The sequence below is a fragment of the Glycine soja genome, chromosome 19 (assembly GCF_004193775.1).
Source record: "Glycine soja cultivar W05 chromosome 19, ASM419377v2, whole genome shotgun sequence".
NCBI lineage: Eukaryota > Viridiplantae > Streptophyta > Magnoliopsida > Fabales > Fabaceae > Glycine > Glycine soja.
The window spans coordinates 2,678,021-2,694,539 of record NC_041020.1 but is presented as its reverse complement, the minus strand read 5'-3'; the positions used below and the strand labels follow the sequence as shown (position 1 = coordinate 2,694,539).

Below are 16,519 nucleotides of genomic sequence, written 5' to 3'. Positions count from 1 at the left end.
AAAAATAATATTCTGTTTGCGGTTTATTCAATTGCAAACTAGCAAATCACTCGTGTTTTTAAAACAAATTTTTTAAAGTTAAATTAATTTGTAACTTTCTAAATTATTTGAAAAAATTTAATTTGGTTTCCAAATTAACAAAAAAATGTAGCAGAGTCTCTAATCTTGTAAAATTTTTGTAATTGAGTCGTTAGGATTTTGAAAATCTCCATAAATTATTTTTTTAGCAGCTTTAAGCCGTGAATTACTTCATTATAAAAAAAAAATAAAAGATCAGGGATCCCATTACAATTTTTTTTTTAATTTGGTGACCTAATTAATATTTTGCAATTAGTTTAGAGACGTACATATTAAGTTACCCAATTTTAAAAGATAATTACTAGTAATTAGAAGGGTCTCCTAATAAATCATTCCCGAAACGTATATATATTTGAACCCGCAATGTTTTTTGTTCCCGAAAAACACGAAAAAAAAATTAAAATTATTTGCAATACAAGTCATAACATAAGCATAGTAGGAGTGAGACTTGATGACGCTTGTAAGCATTTTCTCGTTCCAAAGAATTGAATATTTGAATTGAATTGATTCCCCAATTTCAATCTTTCCCTCATTAGTTTTAGGGTTTCGCTTGCTTCCCTTTCTCACCCATAATTGAGTCTAAATTTGATTCAAGATCCTCTCTTTCAACTCTGCGTTCTCGGCACGACAATAGTCATTTTAGGATCTTTCTGGTAAAAACTGCGTAACTGGTTTCAATTTTGTTTTTTGAGTGTTAACATTTTTTGTTTTGTTGTTATTTGCGGAGGGATTTTTGCTAACAGAAAATGGTAATTTTGATTTAGGTTTTCCTTTGATGATGTAGTTGCTAGCTTGGATAATAATTCATAATTGCTTCTTTCATGGTTAGGATGGTTGTGACTAAAATATGATCTTGGTAATTTTAGTCTTATTTTCCTTCATATCATTGGTTTGTGTGTTTCCATTATCCACTCAAACTTTGGCAAGTGTTCGTTGTTCAAGCGCATGGTGTGCTATTGTAATTCAGCTTGTGATTTGGCTGAGATGACTGAATTCTGAACAATGATTTTGATTCTTTCTTATTATGAAACTTTGTTGCCATGGTAATTGACTCAGCTAACGTGTTGGATATATATCCAGGTCCGGGGTGTCTGCTTGGTAGGACTTCATTTCTGGAGAGTTTGGTTTAATGTCTGAATCAGAAGCTCAGCTTCCTACTGCCTTTGGTATGTTGTAACTCCCTGATAAGTTTTTGCATACTGTTTGGTTTATAATTTGCATTCATTTTGGTAGAGATGCAGATAATTGGACACTAACATATATATGAACTTTCCCCTGTTTGATGGGCTATTGAATCTAAGGTTTAAATAGTGGTCACAGTAGTGGTTTTCTCACGATCCTTGATATTGTGGGAAATGGTAGACAAATGCAGCTGATGTGGCTGCAATTGTAGTTTTTGAAACTCCAAAAACCTTGATGTTGCAGCCAAAATTGCAGTCGGGGACCATTGTTTAAAATCTTGATTGAATCTTCGGTGGCCTTTTTTATATATGGATACTTTGCTTCATTATGTACCTGTGATAATTCAAGTTTGATTTATCTTATTTTTTTGTTTGTTTGTGTTGGTGGTCAACTTGGTCTAATCTTAATGGTTTGGATTTGCAATTGAGATTTTTTTTTTTTAATTTTGAGTTTTTTCTCATCTGAAGATTTGATTCCAAACCAGTTAAGGATTTCTTTTAATAAATTTAAACAATATCTTTACAAACTTAGATAAAATTGCTGAAGGGCATAATTTTGCATGCTTCAGCTTTTTGTTATGGGTTCAATATGGTTATACATTATACTAGTTCTGATGTTTGCTTTGTCTCTTTTGTAGTTGCTGATGTTCTATTGTGGAAGAGGTGGCATGTTTCCTTGGGTATCATTGTTGTTGCAACAGTTGCCTGGGTCCTATTTGAGTGGACCAGTTTACCATTTTTAACAATTTGTTCAGATGTTTTGCTGATTTTGATCGTACTGTTGTTTCTGCATGCTAACTATGCTGCCCTTAGAAATAAGTATGACTCATATCCCTTGTATGTTATTTTTTATCATTTTCAACATTAGCACTATGTCATTTGTGTCCTTTTCTTCTAAAGCAGACAACCACCAACATTACCTGAACTAGTTGTGTCAGAGGAGATGGTTAATAATGTAGCAGCTTCATTTCGGGTCAAAATCAACAATATGCTTCTTATAGCTCATGACATCACTATTGGCAAGGATTTTAGAATTTTTTTCAAGGTTAGTTTATTTCAGGTTACAGCCTTTTAGGATTGTAGCTTGGGGAAGTGTGACCCAAATAATTAGTAATTCTTTTTCTGAATATATATTTTTGTTGTAAAGAATCTAGGTTTTATATGACATCGTCTTGAAGTATTACACATAATTTGGCAATGGCTTATGAAACATGCTGTCAATAACTCACTACCTTCCTTGAACCTGCTCTGTTGAAGTTATCCCTTCAAATATATCATTTGTTTTTCAACAATATCTGCTGGTTTTTCTCGAGTTTTTTTTCTCTTTTTTATAGCATAGTGATTTTTGCACCTAGAAATGGGATAATAGTAATTATCAATATTTTGTATGCGACCTGATGGAAAATCAACTGAGATAATTCAGCGTCTATTGTCTACTTGGCAGGTGGTGATTTGTCTATGGCTCTTGTCTGTCATTGGCAGCGCCTTCTCCTTCTTCACACTCGCATATATTGGTATGCTTGCTTCCTAAGTCTATTTGTTAAAATCAATTTGTGATGTCTCTCACAGAGACCCTCCTTTCATTGATGTATAGTAAATTCTGTATTACATCATTTTTGGGTGTTTCACTTTAAACTTTTGGCTTTCCTTTAACTGCTTTTTCTATTGTCTGGTTTTTATTGGGTTGTGTTGGAGGTCATTTGTGTCCAACTCTAAGCAATGTAATGTAACCCTTCTTAAACTTTCATTGCAATTGCATGGTTTTCCATTTACCCCATTGCATGTTTGCACACGCATGATTATGTGCTGTTGAACTTACTTGCATTTGTGTCACAAGTCCTACTAGAAATCTTCATCTATATGTTTTGTGTACTGAAGAGCTATTTTGACAGCTAATTTTCTTGAACAGCACATGTATATCCTTCATGTCTCACACAAGTTGGGGATATATATAACCATTTGTTAATTTTTTTTTATTTTTTCATTTGTACTGAAGAGCTCTTTAATGGTGACAGGAACCCTTCTTATGATTACTATCCCTGCATTGTACAGCAAATATGGGGGTTATGTAGATAAATGTTGTGGAGTTATACATCGCCAATTTTCAAGACATTATAGGATAGTTGATGAGAGTGTTTTCAACAGACTGCCACGTAATATATCAAAGGACAAAGAGTCTTGATTTTCAAGGTCTTCCAACCCAGTTCATGTTCCTTTTGGTGAAATTAACTATTTCATGTTCTGAACTTCGGAGAAAGGTTGCAAGCTTGTGTGCATAGTTTGAGGATTTTGATGCCTGATTTTGGTGATCATTTGTTAAAATCTTCGGGAAAAAATTATATTAGTTGCACCGATCGATGACAGATGCAGTTAGCAATATTTGAATATATTGTCACTATTTTTTTTAATGTAATGATTCTTACTTACAAGTGCCAGATACATTTTTTTTACTGAGTTTATAAAATTACTTCATAACGCGGAGTTCTTTTTCTGGTCCTACCCAAGCTATTGCCAAAGGCATTCGGGAGAGATTGGCATTGTTGGTATTTTTTTCATTCTGATTATGTTGGTATGAGAAATGTTAAAAACTAACACTCGTATCTCACTTTTTGTAATAACAATATATCAAGGATAAGTTTGTTAATTTTTAAAATAATTATCTTAAAGTAATTTAAACAATAAATTATAATTAAATAATAATGTAAAATTATTTTATACTGTTAATATGATATTAAACTCATAATATAAAGTGTGTTAAAAGAAATATGTTTGACAATATCTTGTGAGTATTGCTGATATGGCTCACGCTTTTCTTTTTGTTAGGATTGTTCCTTGAAACTACCACAAGAGTCACGCAAAACCCTATCTTCATTAGCTTTCACATTTGAATCACATCTTCTGCATCAAGCTAATTATCTTGGACATTGTCATTTCATTTTGCTTTCAACACATCCATAGAGCACTTTCTTTTCCTCACCACTTTTGCTTTTCCCCTTAGGCATATCCCACTGCCCTGTACATTCCCCCAAGAGGAAACCCACTATTCTTTGTTGGCTAATGGATCAAGGAGACATCAACAGTAACTGGTTGGGTCTAGAAGCCTTATCTCACTTTCCCTCACTTTCCATTGCAATATGGTTGAACAGCAATAAGAGTCCTCTTGTTGAAACCCCACTTCCTCCTGTTAACTTTTTGGGACGTGGCAATCAAGACATGGCTATGGTTCGGGCAATGGGGTCTGGACCAGAGTTAGACACTGTGCTATTTGGTAATGATGGTTGCGCTAGCCATGGGATGCTCCATGCACCCGGTATAGTAAGACCCCAATAAGCTGCTGCAGGATAGAGAGGCATGGTAAATCCTTGTGGGAAAAAAGCAGGTGGTGATGGTACCGGGGAGTTCCACAGTGCTGGATTCCATGGGAAAGGCCAAGGGGCACCAGGAAAGTAGGGAGCATGAGGTGGGAAGGGATGACAATTCTCTATGACTTGTTCTTGGGACCTATTGGTGGTTTCACCTTCCATTGGCTTTGTTGACATGTCAGAAGATTTATTGGAATCATCATTCACTTTTTCTCCAGCAACATAAGCAAAAGGAATTTCTAGTTCTTCTGAGCCATTAAATCCATTTGTTGTGGAATTGTTCACTGCTTTTTCAGCAAGGTTCAAAACAGATGTCATTGATTCACACAAGGGTGTATCAGACCCAAATGCAAGGAGTGTGGCATTACAGTTCAAGGAAGGATGACTGACTCCATTTGGCAAGTCCGGCTGAGAACTCAAGAGTGCTGCTTCAGGAACAGTTATCTGACGATACTGAGAAGTAAAATTCTTGTTCTTCCTGCGACCAGCACCCACAGGAACATTCCTCATCACTCCACCGGCAGTCCAGTATCTCTGACAATTCTTGCAGAAATGGCGGGGTTGGTTGACATTGTAATTATTGTAGTAGCAGAACTTGGTATCCATGCTATTGCAGCGGGGGCAAGGCAGTATTTTGTCCGGCTTTCTCAGTGTTTTATCTTGGGAATTTTCACCTTGTTCTTGTTCGGTCTTTTTTGAAGTTTTCAATGTAAGATCCTCCTTCTTGGTAGAGGGGTTAATAGACACTTCCCCTGGTCTTGAGACAGTATCAAGATTGGTCACTTCATCTTCCTTCTCACTCTCAGTTGTTTCCTCTCCCATTATGTCCTGCATTCATGAAAACAGCTGCTGAGTATGTTGTTATAAACTAAAAAGTTAGTATAAGAAATACATTAGTGTAGAAAAGGATGACTCATAATTTTACTGTTAGATTTCTGCCTTCTGCAATTACATATGTGTGTCCAAGTCAAACAAAATAACTTTAACTAAAATAAAAATTGAAACACAGAATAAAATAATGTTAATATTGACAATGATACATGGAAAGCCAGTTCACTGGGATTAGGTGAAAACAAATTCAGTACCCCCAGCATCTAAGGAAAAAAAAAAAAAATTGCATCCCTTGTTTAGGACTTGCAGGGCAATGTCAATTATCAAGATCTCAAAATTCTGTAGTTCATCGACAAACATGTTAATCCAATATTTTCTCAAAAGGTTAAGGTTGAAAATATTGCCTTCCAACTCTAGTCACTGACTGGCTAAAACCAAGAGAAATGAGAATAATAGTAAAGGCAACCAAACAGGAACGTTGTACAGCAAAACTGAATAATATTGAATTTCTGTGTATCTGCAGCTCATTATTCTTTCGTTACAAGATAGAACAACAATTATGAACTCAAAAGAAGACAAGGCTAACAGTAATTATAGACAAAAAATCAACAACCGAAAAAACCAAAGCAAAAAGTATAGTGAATTGAGCTTGAAACTGTAAGATGGACAGTTTTCAATATTTCTGTTCCCAGATTTAGAAAGAATGATATATAAATTGAAAAGTCAAATAGAAAAGGCATTTTATCAACTAAGAACGATTCGTCATTTGCTACCAGAAATATTAGGTAAAATCAGAAAAAGAAAGGCAAAAACAGATTGATATCTATAGATTGTTCATATTTAACACACAAATAAGAGTTTAGAAGCTGAACTGCAAACATACAAAGAGATGTCATCAGTGCCCAAAGAACCAGCAAGTAAAGAAAATATACACACAAGTATGCTCAGAAATAAATTGGAAATTGCTCAAATAATGTTAAACCCATGCTGCAGTTTCAAAACTAACAAAATAGCTGAAGATTCAATCTAAGTGATATGCCATTAGAGAAACAAAACTGTTTCAATTTAAGCCATCAGAAACTCCAACAGCAGCAAGTCAAAGATAGCATGAAATACACTTGTACAAGCGGGAAAAAAAGTTGCAAATTTGAAACAAACCATCAATGAACACATCAAATTGAACAAAACCAAAATGTCAACAGAACACTAAGTTACCAAACCCTTTCAAACAAAACCATAATATATAACAAATTAAAAAATACAACACAAGACGCTGCTACAACAAGTCAACAACATCTCCAATGCCAACAAACAAGCCAAGAAACTAACATCGACCCACTAAATCTTTTCGCATTTCCAATAAAGGGCCACTCTCAAAATCAATAATTTTTCACACCTGCTCAATCTCGTGCTCTTCACCATCCCCATTGACACTTGAAGAACCATGGTTCTGAACAACACCAACAGCATCAGCATCACCAGAAGACAATGCCGGAGCTCCGGCGGAGATCTCCGGCGCAGGGATCGTCTTCCCGAAGAGCTTCATCGTCGAGTCTTTTGACTCCAACATTTCTGTTTCTTTGGTTTTTTTTTATTTTTCTTTCTTTTTAACTTTTTTCTAATAAGGATAAATAACCTTTAAAATGCCGCGTGTTTTTTTTTTGTTGTTTTTTGGGGTGTTTCTGGAAAGTTTTAAAGAGAGAGAGAGAGAGAGTGGTGGCACGTTGTGTGTGGGAAAGAGTGTCGTGGTGGTTTGATTGTGCACTTTTATTGTTTGTTGATATGCTGAAGTGAGTGAAGCAGATGGGGACTGGGATGCTACGTCAGATATACAACAATGAATCTGAGCCACAACCACTTTGTGGCAATCCAAAGATGCTTTTCTCTTTCTCACTTTTTACATTCATTCAATTGCTAAATACACGTCTCTTGTTTTCATGACGCGTGTGTTTGATGACGCAGAAAAGCATTTCCATTGAGTAAAGAGTACATATGGCAGTTTCAAGAGTTATCACCGCTTCCTAACACATGTTGAATTTGTCACAATTTGCGAGTTTATTATTTTTCGTAAAATATGTGAGTATTTTTAGAAAGGGACAAAGGATGAGGAATAATTAGGTTCTAGATTGAATGAGTCGAAGAGTCTGATTGTTTCAAGGATTAGAAGTCTATTTCCAGAAATGTAGGCATGAAAATTTAACATTCTCATTCTATTACAAGTTTTACAATTTACAAAATTATACCTTTATTGTTGATTCCTAAGAATGTTATTATTTTCTTTTTATTATATTTTTTCATGTTTTTATTTCTATGAAAAGGGATGAAAGTGTGATATTTGTTTTCATGGAAATATGAAAAGTTATTCTCTGATACTCATATCACTTTCAATTTTTATTTTTTATTTAAATTATTTTACATTTTAAAAATATTCCTAAAAATATTAAAATGTAACCAACACATGTTTTTAAATATACCTGAAAATATCATTCCTAATTATATGATTCCTGTGAATATAATATCAGTTCATTTTGTGAAACAAACACTCCCAAATAATAGGTATACGTCATAACTAATTAACAAAGTGAAACTTGTAGATAACGATGGTTATATGGGCCAGGATTCCCAAACCGACCCTTTAAACCTACGGATCTCTTTTTCTGTCCACATAGCTATAGTAAATTTTGGGCCTAGCTATAGTAATTAACTTGGTGAGCTTAATCCACATATTTCTAAGTTTATGCTTTATTTTTTATTTATTTTTCACTATTTTTTAAAAAAAATATAGAAGTTTGTATAATATAAGAATGAAAATTTGTCAGATGTGGATAAATCTCAATTTCACACATTTGAAAGAGCAAAAATTTTCTTCTCATTACCATCCAAATTTATGAGAACGTGGGAGTTTAATATTTAATTGAATGTTTATATTTATATTTTTTATAATTATTTATTTTCTTTATCGCATCTCTATTGGAGATCCAATTTTAACTTGTAGTTTGTTTATGATAATGTATTTATCAACGGTAATCGTACTCAACTAGTAGTCTTAAATAAATAAATGACACCCCGTTTTCTAATTTCTTTTACCCTCAAACTGACACTAAATAGTATACATATTTCGTTTAGTTTTTTAAGCAAGATTATAACTTTATTTTAATACTAATTACAACAATATGAATGTTTTTTCTTACAAACAATAAAGATGTTTAAAAAAAAAATCATTACATTTTATGCTGCAGGTGTAGTTTTTCACTTTTGTTTTGTCAATTATAAGAGGAAGCCAAAAAAAAAAACATAAAATAACTCGTCATCCTGAAGATTCCCAAAAATAGCACGTGAATTTGGGTCCTACTTCTTATTTAATCATTTAGTCCAGCTAGCTAAGGAGGTTTTTGCTTTCGGCACCCCAAGTATTACTACATGCATCTCTTTATTGTGATATATCCCAAAATTGTCCTTCTTATAAGTTCCTCGGACCCTTGTTGGAGCTTCTCCACCCAGCTCCATTAACCTCAACAGTTTACCTCCATCTAAAAGTCTCTGCCACCATTATTGCTCATTTTTCTTGGTTCACACTTATTTCCTCCTCCGCATAGGTCACCCTTCGTTGCTTGGCATCCAAGTAACTGTTTGAGGTAAGTTCCTTTTTTTTCAGATCTAGTTATAATTCTAATTGGCAAATCCTGAATAGACAAAAAAAAAAATGTGCACTTATAAATTGTCCAGAAATTATGAATACATAATTATGGAACAAACAATCCAGAATACATAATTCTAGATTGTTGATTCTAAAAGCACACAAGTTTTTTGTTTTATAATCCTGATTTAGCATTCTGGAAAATGATCTATGCATTTACGAATTTCATTCTGTAAGTGCACATAGTTTTCAACAAGCACTGAAAGGCATTTTGTCAATTTGGAGCGTTTTAAGATTTTATGGAGTGCAGGAAGCAAATTCGAGGGGTGCAGAAAGCAACACTCGGACTCCTTGCCCCAAAAATCCATTGTCGTTAGGATGTATTTAGTAGGTATAAGAAAAATAGGATGAATAGAAATTAAATTAATAAATAAAAAAATAGATGGAAAAACAATACATTATTTCTTCTCCTACAAACATCTTAACTTATTTTCATTCACCTGAAATTATTTCAATCAATCATATCAAACAAGGGGTTAGACATTGATCAGAACAGAAGGAAAATAATACTTTTAAGAGTACACTGGTATTTCCCTTTGTAATAACTCTTTAATTGTTTAAAAAATATTGTACTGATATTTTTCATACATTGTACTAATTCCATTTAATTGCTTGAAAAAACTTTTATAATTTACACTGTATTTTCATCTAAAGGGATTGTTGTAAATGTTTACAATTTACACTGTATCTTCCTTTCAAGGGATTGTTGTAAATGTTTAAAAGAGTACACTGGTATTTGTTCGGTTTTCTTATTCATTTAAAGAATTGAATTAAACATTTAATTTAACTGAATAGATCAGAATGTATTAAATCTTTTAAGATTTAAAATAATTACCAACTTTCAGCACATGGATGATCTTGATTTATTTTTAGATTTGAAAATATAGAAAGAAATATCAAAAAAATAATTTTTTCATCAGAAATATTAAACTATATTAAAATGTTAGATTCAATTTTTTAAACGCACATATTACTTATAGAATATTATTCATAAAACTGTAAATTTTGTTATATAAATAAAATTTTCAAAATTAGAAATATTTAAAATACATAAATCATGTAATAAAATGCATTAAATGAACTAATTGTATTATCTATTGAAAATTTTGACTTTGTATTTGGTACCTATGATTATTTTTTAAAAAATTACCAACTGAGTTCCTATTGAAAATTTACGACATGTTATTCAATATGACTACGAGTATAAGTAGGCCTGGGCCTCCTACTGAGTCCAACTTTGATGCTCTCAGAGGACAGGATCTATTTGGTGATGGTGTTGCCCACGGTGAAGAGAAGAGAGTGAGTAAGGTGAGAAGGGTAAGATGGGGACTTTAAAAATTTAGGAGGTGTACCAAGCAAAAACATAAGGTGCGTTATGTAATTGCCCAATCAAAATTGTCCAAGTTCAACCCATGAGCTGCTAGGCTTAGCCTGCCCAGTGTTAAATTTTAAGAAAATTTGAAACCTAAGTTGGAATTTTTAATGAATTATTGATAAAATAGAGGATATAATATGTTTTTATTTCTACAAAACTTTCAAAGTTTATTTTTAATCCTTCTAAAATAATTATCCGTTTTTCATTCCTCTAGTTTTGAAATGTCTGATTTTATGTCTTATATTTAAACTAGTTTTTCCTCCTTTACAAAGAAAAAAATTATATATTAATCATGTAAAAAAATTTATATTTTCACACACTATAGTACATAAACGTTACATTCTTCTATAAATACTATTTAAACTAGTTTTAGCTTTTATGTACACCCAAAAAACGCTAAAACTATTTAAACCTTTATAAAACACTTTTACGTATGAAAATATGCGATTAGATAATTATATAAAAAAAATATTCTAATTAAATCTTTTATTTAGTTATTCATCACAATGAAAATTATTTAACCCCACCGTTTATTCCAGACTTCAAATACAGTCACGTATTTTCCCAAGTATTTCATGAAACTTCAATTTCGTGCCACGTTGCATTGGTCTTTCCAAATAAAACGCGTGTCTCAATATCAACCAACACACAATGGTTAAATATGAATAAGCTGCATATTTATTTTTTCATCTCAACAAATTTATTTTAATTTTTAGAAAAAACAAAGAGATACAACAGGGTCGACCCAGATCTAAATTAGTTAAAACCCGTGCTTTAAATTGTAATTTTTAAACTGATCAATAATATATTTGTAGAAATTTTAACAGAATTATTAATTATTTAATAAATAATATTAATCTATTAAAAACAATTAAATACAGTAAGTCTCCCTTTCTGTTGTAATTTTTTTTTTCTCTTCCTATGAATATTAATTGCATGTAAAATGTTAGTGGTTGATTAATGTGATTATATGGGATAGGTATCCGGCCGAATACTTAGTCTGACAATGAGAACTACTTCTCATAAGCTCATATAATAAAGTAGTGGGAAGATGTGATTAAGATGTATAATTTTGGTAAAAATTGGATTACTAAATATGAGAATCTCAAGATAAGTTATTGATCATTTATATTTATATATGATCTCATTTATGACTTTAGGTTGAAATCTCACTTAAACTTTGAAATGTTTTTAGAAGTATCCAGCCATCTAGAAGGCACCAAAGCCCCAATGAAGAAATAAATATCCGATCAATTCTAGGCAAAAACAGTGATTATTTTTATTTTTTCCCTTTTTTATACTAGTATTTTAGTTTTTCGGTAACACACTAGTAATTTAGTTTGTACATTACACAAGATATATATTTATTTTATATAATTAAATAAATATTTAAAGAATACTATAATTAAAATTCATAGTAAATAAATAATTTTGAAAATATAAAGTGTATTTAAGATTTTCAACAAACAATTTAAATTGTATATATGATTTTATTTTTAATTATTATTAAGTATATTAAAATTCCTTTCTTACATAAGAATGTTTCTGGGACAATTGCATATAATTACAAAATCTTACACACAACACAATTACATCACGTACACTAATATAAATAAAGGACGAAAGCTCCTATTCACACAAACATAACACTGATAAATAAAGGACAAAAGCTCCTATCCATCACACAAACATATCTTTCATTGATTACCGCTTATATGCTCAAATTCTAACTTCTTGGAAAATAAAATACATTGTTTTTGAAATATCAAAATGCTCTAAGTCCCTACAATTTTTTTTTATATAAATACATGTATTCTCTAAACCTTTTTTCCCTAAAAATTTTAAAAAAAATATACAAATAATACAGGTTAAAAATTATTTACTCAAATGATACAAAATACTATCGATTTATCACCTTTTGTTTTTTTTTTTCTTAGTTAAGAAATTGTTTCTCAAGGAATCAATTTCTAAATGTTCCTTTATTTTATTTTTAAAATCCAATTAAAAAATTGATTTTTCAAAAACTGATTTGTTAATTTCTTTTTTTTTTATTTTATTTTTTTATTCTTTTCATAAAAAAGTTGTGTTCTTAATTGTCCATATTTATGTTTTGTTTAAACTAAAAATAATATTATTATACATATGTTGTTAATTTTTTTGTATATTTTATGTTTTATCATTTTTTAAAGAGTTGAAATCTTTTGTATTTTCATTTTATTTGATTATTAAAATACATAATTGAAATTAAAAAAAAACATATTTAACCAACAAGTTGAATTGAACTAAAATATTTAAATTACAAAATAGACATAAAATTAAAAATAATAGGACAAAATATTTAAATTTGAAACAATACAACAAAATTTTTAAAATACAACCAGTATGACATAAACTTAATATTATTGGCTTGAACCTACACGATGGGGGTATTTATTTTTTAAATGGTCTAGGATGCGACACATGGAACATCATTTTAGTTGACCTTGTTCTTAGATATCCATTTTTGTGTGTATACGAGAGAAGACAAGACGACCTTTAGAATTTCTTTTCATCTTTAGGTTAAGACAGATTCTTGGCTTGTAACACAGTGATCAATATGCTTCGTTGCACAATCCCCTAAACAATCCTATGTACATGTTGGACACACTTTCCAGTGTATACGCATGATGTTTGTAGTTCTTACACTCGTGATGAGCATGCTTACAAGCAGCAACAACATGAGAACAACGCACATGAATTTTTTGGAATTTGTCACAGTCACACCACCTTTCATCTACCCTGATCCTGAAATTTCCAGTGAGTAGAACCTCTCTCGGGTTAATTGTCTGCTGGACTAAGAACTATGTGTCACATCAATCAAACTCAAGAACAATGTGAGAGTTTATCTTTCTCTGTGTATCTTCCATAGCCATGTTTAATACTTGTGTATAAACTTGGCCATACGTAATCATTAATGCGACTTCTCTCCCACTTTGGTTGAACAATGCATTATATCCTATATAGGTTGATTTTACCAGCGCACTTATTGGCAGATTTCGTGTTTTTATTAGTACCGAATTAATTGACTCAATAACATTGGTGATCATTGTTAACTCGTTAGCAAGTACATCAAATTTGTCACAAATAGTAAAATACTCAGAAGTCTGAGTGTCGAATCCACGGAGACTTTGTTAGTACTTAGATTGATGCAAACCCAATTTACAAGCAAGAGATAGGAAATTTAAAATAACAGATAAAGAAATATAGGAGATAAGATAAAGATTTAAAGATAAAAATAGAAGATAGAAAAGATAAAAGATTTAAATTAAAAGATTATAAAGATACAGATAAAAATAGAAGATAAAAAAAGATAAGATAAGAAAATAAAAGATAAGAAAAAATAAAAGATGAAGATAAAGAAAGATAAATTCAAAATGTGATAATGTTGGGATCTAGTCTGTCTTATTTGCCTAAAATGTATTATTTTAGATTTTTCTCTATTAATTTGGTGAATTTTTTCCCACCTAAATCTGTTAGAATACTTGTCCCTAATGTCTCACGATGACAAACCTATTTTACCTATCTATCTCCCAAATGTCTTTGCAAAGACTCAATAGATAAAATGCATGAAGTTTTAATTCTAGATGTTTGCATTGATGCATGGGCATAATACAATCATTCTATGTCTAGCAATGATTTTATTAAGATACTCTTTCCTTTTAGTTCTATTAGAAATGACCCTCTGCCGAGCGACTAATCCCTAAAACTGATGCATGTAAGACCTTTTTTGTATTCCTATTAAGAATTATCCTCTGTCGAGCACCTAACCCTTACACATGATACAAGGATGAATGATGCACGAAATTAAAATAAGAAAGGATAATAGAAAAGAAAACGCCTATTTGCATTGATAAATATGAAGTGTAAAATACATCTTTTGACTTTTTAGGTCTGTCAAGCCCTAGCTAAGGGTTTAGTCTCTCATAACCATAAGTGGCCTTACACTTGAAAAGGGGTTTAGAAACTGATGGAAGAGAATGGATGGAAAAAAAACATATAAAGAAAGATTTCCCCACTAGAGATACTCGGGCTTATGATGTATTCATTAGAGAGCTCTAAGTCTCCGGGGTGGTGTATTTTCTCCTTGGCCTAACTCCCTTTTTATAGTTGTTAGAGTGAACTTGAACCTGATGTAAAAAATCTTCCTTATTCATATTTTTGATATTTTTCTGAATCTTTTTCACTTTTCATACCTACAAGGCATAAAATAATAAAAATATCAATTCCTAACATTTAAGCCAAAAATAACTGCTAAATAAATATTTTTAAAGATATTTTTAATATATTTTTATCATAAAAAATAACTCATATTTAGCAGTTATCAATCACGTGTCCCCATCATTGGCCACCATCCCTGACGTAAAGCAAAAATGTATCTAATTCACTAGCGTAAAATAAAAGGGTCTCTGATGCACTGACGTAAAGCATTGGATTTCCTAACGTAAAACAAAAGTGTCTTTAACACACTAACGTAAAACATTGAATTCCCTAACGCACTAGCGTAAATCAAAAGTGTCTTTAACACACTGGCGTCAAGCAAAAGTCTCTCTAACACACTGACGTAAAGCAAAAGTGTCTCTAACCAAGGGTTAGGGCTAGGGCTAAGGGTCGGGATTAGTAAAAATGAAGCCAATGAGACAACCTTCAGGTCTCGATTCAGCCTTAAAACGCATTAACAAAGTGACCAAAAATAAGAAAAAATTGTTGAAACTTCAAAATTTAAATCCATGAGGCAACTTTTGGCACCTAGATTGTTATGTGTATTAGTTTTTTTTTTTGTTAAAATAATGTTTCATTCCTATAGTTTTCATATCAATGAAGCCAATAAAATAACTTTCGAGTCTCAATTCAGCCTTAAAACGCATTAACGAAGTGATAAAAAACAAGAAAAAATCACTGAAACTTTAAAATTTCAATCCATGAGGAAAACTTTTGACACCTATATTATTATGCGTATTATCTATTTTTGTTAAAATAGTGTTACATTCCCATAGTTTTCATGTCAATGAAGGAAATATGGAAACTTTCGAATCTGGATCCGATCTTAAAATGCATTAACAAAGTAAAACAAGAAAAAAACCATTGAAACTTCAAGATTTCATTCCATACTTCAAACTTTTGGCCTTAAAACATACATGGCGAATTTTTTATTATAAAACAACACTCAGTAATACAACAATGAACAACAAACATGACGAATATTTTTATTACAAAACAAACACTTAGTAATACAACAATGAACAACACACATGATGATTATAAATCATTAGATAATAAAATAATAATCAAATCAATTGGGGGGGGGGTTTCTTCAAAACTCAATTCAAGGTTCATTAATTCATCGAGGTATTCATCCAAACCCTCCAAATTCAAAGAGCTTGCAAAAATTGGTGGTGGTTGTGCACATGTTTGTGTTAATGTGTCTATGATGGTAAGATATAACTCGAGGCATTTGAGGTTGGAGAGTTGCACGAATATATAAAACATAATAATTATGTCTTTATCATCTTACAGTATGCATGTCCTGTATTGAAAACAATCACCAACAGATAATACAGGACATCAAAAATGTATATCCATAACCACTTTACCATTTGGTAGACTAATCTATTTTCCAATAGCTTGTTTGAAGGCAGCAAGTGTCATTTTGTTGTCAAGTTGAATGATCTTTGGTGAACCACTTACAAACATTTAATCATGTTTAGTTGTTGTGATGATGCTATTATAATACACAATCACAGTGACTAATGATGAAGTCATGGTTTGGGTTTAGGATTTAGGATAGCAATAAGGTTTATGATTAAGGTGATGTATCAGATTGCCTCACTACAAACTATATTTATAATGTTTAATTACTTGTCACATGCACTTTAAAAAAACGATCAAGATCCCACCGACAAAATGAATGACTTAGATAACACCGATTGGAGAAACTCATGATGATCGACCAAGATCC

General features: G+C 31.5%; 2 protein-coding genes across 4 annotated transcripts; one reads left to right on the top strand and one right to left on the bottom strand.

Moving 5' to 3' along the window:
• Window positions 1-458: 458 nt before the first annotated feature.
• Window positions 459-3,744, top strand: LOC114399318 (reticulon-like protein B16). Of its 3 annotated transcripts, none has more exons than XM_028361492.1 (6): window positions 459-538; window positions 1,159-1,244; window positions 1,898-2,078; window positions 2,160-2,304; window positions 2,704-2,773; window positions 3,275-3,744. In XM_028361492.1, exons 2-6 carry the CDS (start codon window positions 1,208-1,210, stop codon window positions 3,439-3,441), a joined length of 600 nt encoding a protein of 199 aa, XP_028217293.1. In that variant the 5' UTR covers window positions 459-538; window positions 1,159-1,207; the 3' UTR covers window positions 3,442-3,744. The 3 variants fall into 3 exon arrangements, with proteins under 3 accessions (XP_028217293.1, XP_028217294.1, XP_028217292.1); XM_028361493.1 differs by having other exon boundaries at window positions 532-731; window positions 2,163-2,304; XM_028361491.1 differs by lacking the exon at window positions 459-538 and adding an exon at window positions 545-731.
• A 217-nt stretch (window positions 3,745-3,961) lies between these two features.
• Window positions 3,962-7,334, bottom strand: LOC114398460 (cyclic dof factor 2-like). Its single transcript, XM_028360660.1, has 2 exons — window positions 6,849-7,334; window positions 3,962-5,449 (listed from the first exon to the last, which is right to left on the bottom strand). The coding sequence occupies exons 1-2, from the start codon at window positions 7,020-7,022 to the stop codon at window positions 4,466-4,468; spliced, it is 1,158 nt and encodes a 385-aa protein (XP_028216461.1). The 5' UTR covers window positions 7,023-7,334; the 3' UTR covers window positions 3,962-4,465.
• Window positions 7,335-16,519: the final 9,185 nt, after the last annotated feature.

Excerpts from the sequence above, each read along its gene's own strand:
- LOC114399318 (XM_028361492.1), top strand. The coding sequence starts at position 1,208 with ATGTCTGAATCAGAAGCTCAGCTTCCTACTGCCTTTG. Across the intron at positions 2,079-2,159 it reads TATGCTGCCCTTAGAAATAA|CAGACAACCACCAACATTAC; the intron begins GTATGACTCATA and ends TTTCTTCTAAAG. Across the intron at positions 2,774-3,274 it reads CTTCACACTCGCATATATTG|GAACCCTTCTTATGATTACT; the intron begins GTATGCTTGCTT and ends TAATGGTGACAG.
- LOC114398460 (XM_028360660.1), bottom strand. The coding sequence starts at position 7,022 with ATGTTGGAGTCAAAAGACTCGACGATGAAGCTCTTCGGGAAGACGATC. Across the intron at positions 5,450-6,848 it reads AAGAGCACGAGATTGAGCAG|GACATAATGGGAGAGGAAAC; the intron begins GTGTGAAAAATT and ends TCATGAATGCAG.